The sequence below is a fragment of the Anoplolepis gracilipes genome, chromosome 1 (assembly GCF_047496725.1).
Source record: "Anoplolepis gracilipes chromosome 1, ASM4749672v1, whole genome shotgun sequence".
In the NCBI taxonomy this organism is placed as follows: domain Eukaryota; kingdom Metazoa; phylum Arthropoda; class Insecta; order Hymenoptera; family Formicidae; genus Anoplolepis; species Anoplolepis gracilipes.
The window spans coordinates 11,092,450-11,104,945 of record NC_132970.1 but is presented as its reverse complement, the minus strand read 5'-3'; the positions used below and the strand labels follow the sequence as shown (position 1 = coordinate 11,104,945).

Sequence of the window (12,496 nt, the reverse complement as noted above, 5' to 3'; positions counted from 1 at the left end):
AAAAAGTATTGAAAAAGTTATCAAAAAATATAAATATAAAAAATATCAATAAAATTATGCAGATATGTTCTCTAGTCATTTCAAACGCGCGATTAATTTTTTTATTTTATGGTCTCAACAGTTTTATAATATTTACCAATAATTTGTAATATTTATTAATTTATTAATTAAAACAAATCGTATTGGAAGTATATCATATTAAAGATATTGACTAGCTTTGTACGATGAAGAAATTGTTTTAAGGATTGCAAGTAATTACAAGACAGATAAAAAATAATTATTCGTATTATTGAAGCAATAAATATACATATAAGTGCAATGAGATACAAATAAAATCAACGATCACAGTCGCTCATTAGCATCGTGCTCATTACATATATATATTTTAAGACATTTCCTATTTATAAAGTAGCTTACATTCTATAAAGTACAAAAATAAATTTTAATATAATACAATACTTTATACGACATCTTAGATACTATACATTAAATTATATATAATAAGTGATATATCTTTTGTTAAAATATAACACTAGACTTTGTATATTACTACGTAAAATTTGAGAAGTTTGGTTAAGATTTAAACATTATGCTAGAGGAACGCTTGTATACTTGGATCACTATTGTATTATCAATAGTGCCCTATCGAGTGTAATTGACAATAAATATAAACTACACTAGCAGTAAGTTATGAAAAATGTTACACATTTTTCGTTGCGTAATAATTCTATTATACTATAATCCTTTTTCTTTTATTTAAAGCTTTTAATGAATTAATGGAAATTATTTTTATTTTTTTTTTATTTGTATTTTTACTGACGTGAGGAAAGATGATTTTACATGTATATACGTATATATGTGTGTAATATATATGATTATATATATATATATATATATATATATATATATATGTATATTATATATATTATTCAGGGCGTCCCCAATTTAAATGGCAAAACTTCGGGAGCATGTAGAGGAATAAACTTTCTGCTTCAAGGTGCCTTACATATGTAAACACTTGATGTTACCCTTTACATTCTTTTGTTTATATTATTGCTTTTTCTTTAATCAGTCTTTAGTCAGTTGTACCAAAACAATTCTAGCTGCAATTAATGCGATCAATGCTAGATGTAATGCTTGCATTGCTGCAAGAGGGCAGCATTTTGAACAATATCTACATTAAATAGATGATAACATGAATAAAATGTAAATAAATAAGTAAAAAAACGAAAACTTATTTTGTTTCTTTTTTTCCAATTTTCTTCAAAATGGAGCAAAACCGAATATATCTCTCAAAGACTTTTTGTCTTAGTTTCTCGGTCTCCTACACGCTCCCGAAGTTTTGCCATTTAAATTGGGGACACTGTATATATTGTGTATATTATATATATATATATATATATATATACATATATATATATATATACATATACATATATATATACATATATATATATACATATATATATATATATATATATATATATATATATATATATATACATATATATATATATATGTACTACATATGTACATACGTATACATACTGAGTGCTTACAAAATACAGTAATCACATAAATTGAAAGAAACGATTCTACATGACTCATACAATATGCGATATCAAATTTTTTTATATTCTATAATTTTTATTTTAGAATTTTTATAAAATATTATTCTTTATAATTACACTGTCTAACATCATTTTTGTAATACGAGTATAAATAGTCATTTTTGATATATTTTTGCTTGCTGAAAACAAAGCTGTAAAATACATTTGGTTAAGTTTTGATATAATTTTTCGTTTTCGAGATATGACAATTTGAAAATAGTTTTTTTTCCATATAGCACTGTCCGACAAAATTTGACCTTTTTTTTAATACGAGTGTGAACAGTCATTTCCGATGTATTTTTATCTCTTGAACATGAATCCGTTGAGAAAATTTGGCTATCACGTCACAATTTTTGAGAAAAATGACATCAAAGAGATCAAAACCAATCATTTTGTTTTGGGTTTTTATGGTATAGTTGCACTATTGCACTTTACAGCTAAAAATTGATACTTTTGCACGGCATTAATAAAATTTAGAAAAAAAGTTTTGTGCCGTTACTACAATATCATAAAAATTTTCAAAATATTCGTTTTTTAATTTCTTTTGCCATTTTTCTCAAAATGTGACATAATAGTCAAATTTTCTCAACGAATTCGTGTTCAATAGGCAAATACATCGGAAATGATTATTGCTACTTGTGTTATAAAAAAACTTAAATTTTGTCGAACAGTATTATTATTCTTTTTATATATTACACATATTTTTTATAAAATTATCCTTTATCATATTCCAACACCTAATTTTCAAAATTTTGTACACATTTATATTTTTTTTTTTAAAACATATTCTAAGATTAATTATGAATGTAAATAAATTCAAAAAATTAAAAATTCTTCTTATTGTAGTATAATGAAAATACAATTGATATATTATTGTGTAAGCGAATTGGTATAGCTATAAAGACGAAAAGATTTGTCTTGTTGGTCGACAACTAAATTATTAATTTCGCGTCATTAAGTTAGATTATAGAACTAGTTTACAATTATTATTGACTAAAGGCGACTCTGACTGGTTTCTCCTGCTGAGTTTCCTTCACTTCAATATATCATAGAACTTGTTCATTGCGAATGGTGCATCTATTCAATGTATGCATGTGTTTGACAATCTTCACCAGTAAATTACAGTTACATGTCAAAATATAGCTTATACATCGTGTCACTTATCGTCACACATCGTAGTTAACTTTAATTGGCACAAGTTAAAAGTTTTCCTAGCGAATTGCACCTTTGAATTGCCTTCATTTGAGCGATATTTTGAGCTGAATGTGAGTGTAACTCGAGCAGTATAATCGAGGAAAACTGTGTTTACATGTAATTACGTTCCACGCACATGGATCACATCCACCACTAACAAGTCCCATGTTGAAAATAATATTATAAAATTTAAACTAACACACCAACACACGCAATTGCTCGCTGGTCGAGTTTATCACGATATATCGTCACTTTTGAAAATATGTCAAAATTTTCAACGATATTGTTGCGAGTAATATACGAGCAAAAGTCCTCTTCAAGTCGAATCATAATCTGGTGTGTTTGCCGATCTCATTGGTCACGTCGATAGAAACGTTCTTCAGCGCGTTGAGTTTGTCCACATAGCTATTGTCTAGTTGCAACCTGCCTGTGTCATCAACGAATCCTTGAAAGGAAGGAACCCTTTCTATCTCTTTCTCGGTACTGCTGGAAATGGATGCTACCGAAGAAAGAGTGGCGTTTGTAGTATCGTTTTTATTTCCAAGTCGGGTACTACTGGCGTAAAGTCTTCGTTTTCCGGGAAATAGACTCGCTATTTTCCGCGCCATAGGATGTAACAAGTGCTCCTCATACTTGTCTGATTCGACATCGGCCGTAATCAAGCTGACAAGGATACCGATGACGACCGTTGTCACGCTGCCAATAAAAGCATAATACATGTACGTGATCCCGTAAAGGACATTGAGAGGATTGGATTTATCAGACTCGTCGACAGACGTGTTATTCTCATGAATTTTTGTCCAACTGGAGACGTTTGGCATGGAATAATCCAAACTGATTGGTTTTGTGACCCACGACGAAAACGTTTCGTTGTGACAATCCTCTGTCGATAATGGTAGCATCTTCGTTTTGGTATTTAAACTGAGATGACCGAAAGTGATCCATAATGTTGTTATGTGGCTGAAGATCATTCCAGCAACGGCACCTTTCCAATTGGCGCAAGGTACCAACATGGCAAGGAGAAATACACCAAGAAGAGGTCCGGATGTCGCCGATGTCATCAGCATAGATGATTCTATTACGCCTGATAGCATAGCTACTAGGAAACTAACACCGATTATTAACAGACCGTAGATAACACCGACGATTTTGATCGCATTAAGCTGCTGTGTATCTTTAAGATCTTTCAGTGCCGGTATGTGACTCAGAAAATCCTCGAATGTCACCGTCGCGAGAGAATTAAGATTCGATACCGCCAAAGTCAAAGCGCTGTTAAATAGAGTTGCCATCACTAGACCGAGCATACCGGGTAGATTGAGGAATTTATCTTCAACGTAGAATGGCACGATCTCGTCGATCTTAGATATATATCCCAGAGAGAGTGGATCGCAGTTGGCATAATTAGCGAATATAACCATTCCGACGATCCAAGATAACGAAAACAGAATTATTATCATAGGCATGTTGGCCATCATCGTACTGAAAAGAAAAATATTTTTTAATCACAACCAAATTCGAAAACAGCTTGAAATATTAAACTACTTTATAGAAGGATTTAAGAAAGATTGACGATTGAAGATCGTTTAAAATTATGATACACACCCAATTCTTGTATGAATTAATGCTATAATTATTATTTGCATGTAAATTTGTTTTGTGTATGTATATAATATTTGTTAAATAAATTTTCTCTTTCCCTTATGTACTACACAAAATTTAGCAACAATATTTTTTGTATAGAAAAAATCTGTTATGTGAAGAAAAAACGTAAATAAAGATTAAAAAAAGAAAGAAATGAATAATGATGAAAGAATGTGTGAAGCAAACGGACGCGAAAGTAGATAACAATTATATAACATTTATTCTTATAATTGTTTTTTTTAAACTTCTTAAGATAATAAGAAGAATGATACTGCAACTTAACGGCAAAAATAATTGAAAACTAAAAATTACAAAAAGAAGATAATACCGAAATAAAATAAAAATAAAAAATAATATTTTTACAAATCGGCAGGAAAGACCGTGGACATATGTAAACTACTAGACTCGTTTTCTGGATACTATAGCCAAAATAAAGAGAAAATCGCATTTTAACTATAAGATATTTATGATTAAAAATAGCATAATATTCTACAGAGCGATTGAAAAAAAAAATAGTTAAAATAAAAATTTTTAAACTGACAACGTATAGCTAGAGCCGCGGTTCAGACGTAATTGCTCTCGACTTCGTGTTGCATTTATAAATTTTTAGATATCAAATTGCAAAATCTAGCTCTGTAACGAAAATTCTAACAAAATGTAATAAATACGTCAAAACAAGTGAAAAAATATAAGTTTTTCGAGATGTAGTATGCAGACTACAAATATAGCAAATCTGTATCTAAGGTGCAGCTAAAAGATCGTGTTGGTAGCACTACGTGATAAGGAGATACAATAACGCCGTCTTTGTCTCTTTTGGAATGCAATGTTTATACGGATATATCAATACATTGAATGAGAATTCATTTCTCAACGGTGATAACTAAGTATAACACCGAAGTTTGCTCGTCACTTCTGATTTTTAATATTAAAAAAAATGTATCTGTCTGTTTGTGCGAATTACATGTTTGGAAGATGATTTAAGCAAGTTGTTTATTTCTTAGAATTTTTCTTCTCTTGATACATAAATATTTTTTATCTGCAATTTTGCATTAACGCACCAAACAAAACAATTCAATTTATTCTAATCCATTTTGATGTTAATTTAAATGTTCACTGTAAAAGTTTGAAAAAATGTGGAATATAACTAGCTTACGTATTAAATCCGTAACATTAATATACATTAGCGCGAATGAACCTCGCGGGAGCGTAAATTTTTAACTAGCCAACAAAATGACGACGTAGTCGTTTAATATAATTTTGTGATGTCTCTAGGTATATCTTGCCTACAGATGACAGTAAGAAATGTAAATGTAAAAGTTAAGCGGCTTTAATTTTTCATTAACTTTCTGAATAGCTTATTCTCTTTATTCTCTGCAAGACATTTATTAAGTCATATTAAACGATAAGAGTGCGTATAAGAGTGCGACCTCACCCTACATATGTCGTCTCTTTGTTTGAATTGATATTATAAACCTTACTGAATGAAGATCTCTGTACTAAAAGTTTGGCGCGGCGCCATTTGGTTCCCCACGGGACTCTCATTGATTATGTGGTAATAGTAACTGTGGGTACAATTTGCTAAATCGACTCGATCGGTAGCACTTCTAAAAAATCTTTTTGTCACCGACGCGAGAAATCGTGCCGTAAAATCATTAACTCGTTATTGAGTAATTAAAATTTAATTTAAAGCATCTGATAAAGTATATTTAATACCAAGATAATGCCATATGAAAGTGAAAACTTATATTATTTTTACGCATACCGTATGTACGAAAATTATTTTTACATGAATAATTTTATAAACTATATTTCGGAGTTTATTATACAGAACGCAGCAGGAGAAGAATGTGCGAGTGATGAAAAAAATTTGCTGAAATTTTGAAGATAAATTTCTGCTGAGATCTGGAGTGCGTTTCATGACCACGTCTCTAGATTAAATGTGTACATGTGTATGTAAACTTTATTTTTCTTACGAAAGTATTTACTTGGGTTCTTCCGACGATACATTTGCGAGCAGTAAAATTTTACGAACCAACGTAATGCATACATTCCACGTGATATCTCAACTTGGTAACGCAACAAATTTGTGGTCGCGCACATGTGAGCGCTTTTACTCTTTTGATTACCACCGGACAACAGACTGAAAAATGCTCGGTTTTACGTTGATTGCTGTATATACAATTGTAGTGCGTGTCAATAATTCGTAAAATTTCATCACGGTTACAATTCTATGCGCTACCTCAATTGTGCAAATTACAATATTTATACGTACAAAAAAAATACGTATGTCAAATAATAAAAGATTAATAAATAAAATTGTTCGTTAATAAAAGAAACATTTTTTCAAGACTTAAATATAATATTACACGAGCGAGAATTCCCGAATTTTTCGATCGGAGATGTGATCGCGTACATTATTCAAGCAATATGATATTTTACAAAAAAACATGTTTTTAAATCTTTTAGGAAAAAATTGCTATTTATTTATATGACTATTTTTTTAAATATTATCAAAAAATTATACTTTATTAAATCAATAAGATCTGTTATCTAATTTCTGTGTGTTTTACACAAGTTTGTAATTAATACTTTACTTATGATATCGCAAGAGGATAATTTAATGCGAGAAAGGCATGTATGGTGTGGAAATTACATTGAGACCGCAAGAAAATATCAGTTAGTAGTAGTAGCTAACATGTCAAAACGATGTATTATTATTTACATATTTTCGTCATAATTTTAAAAAAGTGTCCAATGCAAGTGTATGATAAGTTATGTTATTTGATTAAGATAAAAATCTTTTATAGATGAAATGTATAAGAGAAATATGGCTTTATAAAATTATGTATAATTATTTCTTATTATAATATTTGTCAACTTCTTATAATTTTTAATCATAAAATGTGTGTTTGTCATAATTCTACATGCATTTCATGATTATTCGTTTTATACTGTACTTATTCTTTTGTTTTTTTTTCTCTCTGGCGTCGTTTTAATCCAAAAATCATTACATTAAGATAAAAGTTATTTACTGATGATTTAATGTGAATCATAAGTCATATGATTCTTGTTGATGAATCATTAACCAAACTCAAACGGCTGTAGAAAGAATTTTGACAAGTCCCGAGTAAATATGTGTATGTGTACACAATTCAGAGAATCATAATTGACATATGTGCCAGAAATTGAGAAAAAAGGTTGAGAGTGTATCCGGAAACACCTTTTGTGTAGAATATTTCGACATGTTCGAAATAAAATTCGGAATTATATAGTTAAAGAAAGTGTTTTATTATATATCGTATAGATATGAGATATCTTATATCTTATGGATAAAAAATATCATACGTTTGCTTTAATACACTCTCTTTTGTAAAATTTAAAGTTGCAAAGTTTAAAGTGTTCCGTGAATTATCACTTTATGCATACAAGATATAAATGGAAATTACGAGCGCAAACGCATATTTTTTTCATTAATATCAAAAAATGCAAAATCTTATTGGAAAATTAAATGTTACACTTTAATTCACTGTAGTAGATCAGTTCATGATATTTTTTCTTAACGTTTTTATTTTATTGATTATAAGATAATATTTTTATAATGCATGCATTTGAAAAAAATATTTCACACATAGCGAGATATTTTGTTCAAAAATCTGTAGAAATTTCGTCAATTATATGATAGAAATTTACACCAATTTTTAGAATAAAATTTTTATTTAGCATGCATCAACTATCAAATTTTAAACGATTGAATTTTTAAAATACAATTTTGTACAATTGACGAAAAGAATTTTTTGTTAACTGTAACGTTTCCTTTATTGACTCCTTCGTGCACGTGTACGCGTTTATGCTCGTAATTTCTATCTACATCTTGTACGCATAAAGTGATAATTCACGGAACACTTTGCATAAATCACATTATCCTTTAAATCGTTCGACGATTTATGTCATACAAGTCTGTCATTTACCGTTGTACAGAAGAGGCAGAAGAGCGATTAAGGGAATTGTTCAAAGTTTTGCTCAGATAAAAAGTTTACTTACTGGACAACCTTTCTTTGGCTGGACATACTGCAATATCTCTGGACAAAATTTTGTTGACAACCGAAAATGGATAAACTCATGAAGAGCTGACCTAGTGTCGCCGACACTGTCGTCACTCGAAGAGTTGGATCCATATCAAAGCTGAAAAAAAGATATGAGTTATTAAATGAGTGTTGCATTTTTACACACATATATACATACATACATATACATATATATGTATGTATATATGTGTGGGTATATATATATATATATATATATATATATATTGTAAAAAGAGAGAGAGAGAAAGAGAAGGTTTAGGAATATTACATTATTTTTATAAATTATTTTGAAATTTTTGAAAAAAATTGTTTTATTGTCTTTACAAAATTTTTCAAGGATGTAAAAAATGCACAGCACGTGAAATAATTTTGCTGCTGTGGAATTTAATAATTTTAGATCGTGAAATGCGTAGTGAGGAATTTTAATATGAAATCACATTTTAACATTATTCAATTTACTCTGACAGGTAGTTGGAATTATATATTTTCAGCGTGATTAATAATTGTAAAGTTCAGAAATGAGATGCGAAAATGTGCAACAAGGATTCTGCATGTGATTATCGTTAATTTATATTGAAATGAAAATTATATACATGTGTTTGAATAATTATTAATAGACATACTTAAAAAAATTCAAACGTCCGCGTTCGGCAGTCACATTAAAGACGTTAACTATCCCGCCAATATTAACAGTTCCCTGTATGATGATTACCACGGATACACCGATCATCGTCAAACCTTGTATAACATCTGACAGAATGGCAGCTTTCAGACCTCCCTAAAAAAAATAAACGTACATAAAAATCAACAAATATTCGCAATCGTAACATAGCACGATATTGATGAATTGATAAGTAGCTTAATTAATATAAAATAATACAGTAATTTTAACGCTTATATAATATTATATAATAATATAAAAATACATGAAAATGTCGGATTATTTCAAAGGTTTAAAAATTTTATTAAAATTAGATCATAATTTTAACGTTTAACCTGAAATATCAGACTTTCTGAAAATATTACCGCTCTTCTACGAATCGTCATAAATAATTTTTTTTTTTCGCAGAAATGGAAATCGATATAATTTTAATTTTGAACAAATATTAAACATTTTTACACCATCGTTACAAATAAGAAGAAATATATTTTATATTTAATGAAATTAATTAATACATGTTACAATTGAACAATTTAATATCTTAAAATAACAAAATTATTTTTTATCGTAATGGCTAAATACAATAAATATTTTCGTGTAATTTTTTGCATATTGCATCGAACTTTCCATAATTTCAATCTATATAATTTGCATGAAAAGCGCTCATTATTCAAAACGAAATATTCAACACAACTTGGATTATTTTAATTTAGAATATTTGTTTAACAAATGAACGTCGACATTTATGAAACATATGGATAATAATATAATACACAATGTTGTACTTACCATGATTGTGAAAGCCACAGAAATAGTTGTTATCCCTACGATACTAGCCCAGTATGGAAGTCCTATCACTGTTTTCAATGCGACGCAAGGAGTAAACACCGTGACCGCCAAATTTAAGAGACTCCGTATGACGTACGAGAAGCTCGCCAGACACCTGACTAGTTTCGACTTGAACCTGGGAAATTTACATAATGAAGATAACTAAAATGATTCGAAGATCTTTCAGATTACCTTCGTACTAACCGGACAGTTACGTATTACGAGGATACGTTCTTTCTACGTCATAGCTAAAATTATCAAAATCCAAAGTCCGCTTACAAATTATTAATCATCATAACACGTATAAGAATAACTTTTTCTTTTTCTTTGAACTTAGTTATGTCAGCTTATGTTTTTATATTATATGGCATCTTTATTTTAGCTGCTACATATGTCATGTAAACATTTGCATATAATGTGCTTATTCAAAATTAATTTACTGTTCGATCAAAATATTTGATTGTACACTAATTAAATACTTTACTTTCTTCTTTTTCTCTCTGTAATTTTAAAATTATACCTATTATATTGTTATCGTCGGCATTTTAATTTAATTTTATACATTAGTTATCGATAATTTGATTTTGTACGTTAATTATTGACAGTTAATTTGATTATCATCCAATTTATTTGGTGTATCAATAATGTAATTGGTAACAATGATATACAGTGTCATTTTCATATAAAATTCAAGAAATAATATTACATACTATGTTTTCAAGAAGAAACAAGAACCGTGAAATTACCTCATGTCCAGATATTGGTAGACCGATGTGATACCGAGACTGTAGTAAACAGGTACGAAGATAAAGCAGACGATGGGATAGGCAAGTAACATTCCATACAGAGTCTCCCACATGGCGCTACCTCGATAATACAGTTCCGAAGGATAACCTAGGAAGGACCTGACGCCGAGAGTTCCCCGCGCGATTGACAGCATCATCGCGCCCATCGATACGCTGCCGGTGGCAAACACGTAATTCGCCTTGGTCTCCTTTTTCTTCGTCCTGAAGTTTCCCCATAGTGGTATAACGAAAGAAATCACGATAAACCCGATGAAAACCAGATAATCCACCACCATCGACGTGACGTTGGTCGTCATCCCGTATCCACGGCTGTTTCGTAACGCCCTTCCGTGATCGAGATTGGTCTGTGTATCGAGATTACGAGGGTGATGAGTTTAATGGCGATTCGTATCGAGAGAGCGTGTCACTCGATATACCAGATGATATTTTCGATTACTAAGCAAGAAGTGGCTTTTAAAAAGACACCTGAGTGCTTGTCAAGTGTCATCGCGACGATTGTTTCTATTGAGAAGTGTCAGTGCGAACGATGTTACCTTTAAACGCGATTCTTGTTTGACTTTCGTTCGATTGGAGAAAGCGAGTATCGCGAAGAGATGCTCACTTCCACTACGAAAGTGGAGAATACATGCGCGAGAAGTTTCGGTAAGAGGTAAAGTAGCAAAAGCTCGTCTCTAACGTACCCTTATATATTGTGATGCTGCCTTCGCACGTAGGCCTTGTTACACAATTTCACGAGAGACACTAATATGACTCAATATGATCAATGCGGCGTGATCGGAGCGACGGCACGTATTGACTACCAGCGAAGTACTTGACGCTATTATGCTAACGACCTGGCAGGGAAGAGACGATATCGCCCCACGCGGACAAGAGGCAGACGAAGGAATAACATTGGTGGGATAGTGAAGTTGACGAAAGGAGAGGGAGTCCGGAAGAACGTGGTCTTCTTATCTTCTGTCGCTATTGTTTATCGGCGTCATGTCGACGCTCCTGTAAGATCTTTTCATTGAATTTATATCCCGCCTACCTCTCCCGCGAAAGACATCATATGATTCTCTGAGAGCATAATTGTTGATGAGTGATCTATTGTGGAACGAATTTATGCAACAAGCTGTAACGACACTTATGAATTTTAATGGTGACGATTTACGTCAATTCTTGCATTGTAAATATATTCAACCCTAAAAAAAAAATATATGTTCTGTGCACTCACATTTTGCAGAAGCTATTAAAACTATTTAAGCTACTGTTCTCCTGCACACAAGCTTACCTTGTTAAAAATGTTCTATGAATAAGCATTCATTTGAAGACGTAAAACGATTTTATTGTACATGAAATGTTTTGAACTTGTTTTACATATACTGGAAAAAAGTAAATTTTTACATAAATAATTATAAAGCTTTTTCACAAAGCTTAATTATCAGTGCAATTTGAATTAATTGGCGTCACGTTAAAGTTTATTTATAATTTGGATTTTGCCATTGTATATTCCTAATGAGTAGATAAATAAATAAATAATATTTTTGAAAATTTCAGTTTATATATATATATATATATATTGTATATATAAACAAAAGGCTCTAAATATAATAAAATGGAGTATACAAGAGCAAATAGGAGCAAATGACTTAAGTATAAATAAGTAAAAAAGTCAAAATTTAAAAACTAAAA

The 12,496-nt window shown here is 30.4% G+C and overlaps 1 protein-coding gene across 2 annotated transcripts in view; it reads right to left on the bottom strand.

The window, feature by feature from the left end:
• Positions 1-267: 267 nt before the first annotated feature.
• The window catches only part of LOC140670070 (sodium-coupled monocarboxylate transporter 1), a 35,170-nt gene continuing 22,941 nt past the window's right edge, over positions 268-12,496 (bottom strand). The window contains exons 1-6 of one of the 2 annotated variants that reach the window (XM_072900568.1): positions 11,506-12,132; positions 10,766-11,169; positions 9,981-10,155; positions 9,154-9,308; positions 8,487-8,627; positions 268-4,283 (exon numbers count right to left, since the gene is read on the bottom strand). In XM_072900568.1, coding sequence (XP_072756669.1) covers positions 3,131-4,283; positions 8,487-8,627; positions 9,154-9,308; positions 9,981-10,155; positions 10,766-11,121 — 1,980 coding nt within the window. In that variant the 5' untranslated portion in view covers positions 11,122-11,169; positions 11,506-12,132 and the 3' untranslated portion in view covers positions 268-3,130. Of the gene's footprint in view, positions 4,284-8,486; positions 8,628-9,153; positions 9,309-9,980; positions 10,156-10,765; positions 11,170-11,505; positions 12,133-12,496 lie in introns of those variants that run through there. The other variant, XM_072900656.1, reaches the window with a different exon arrangement.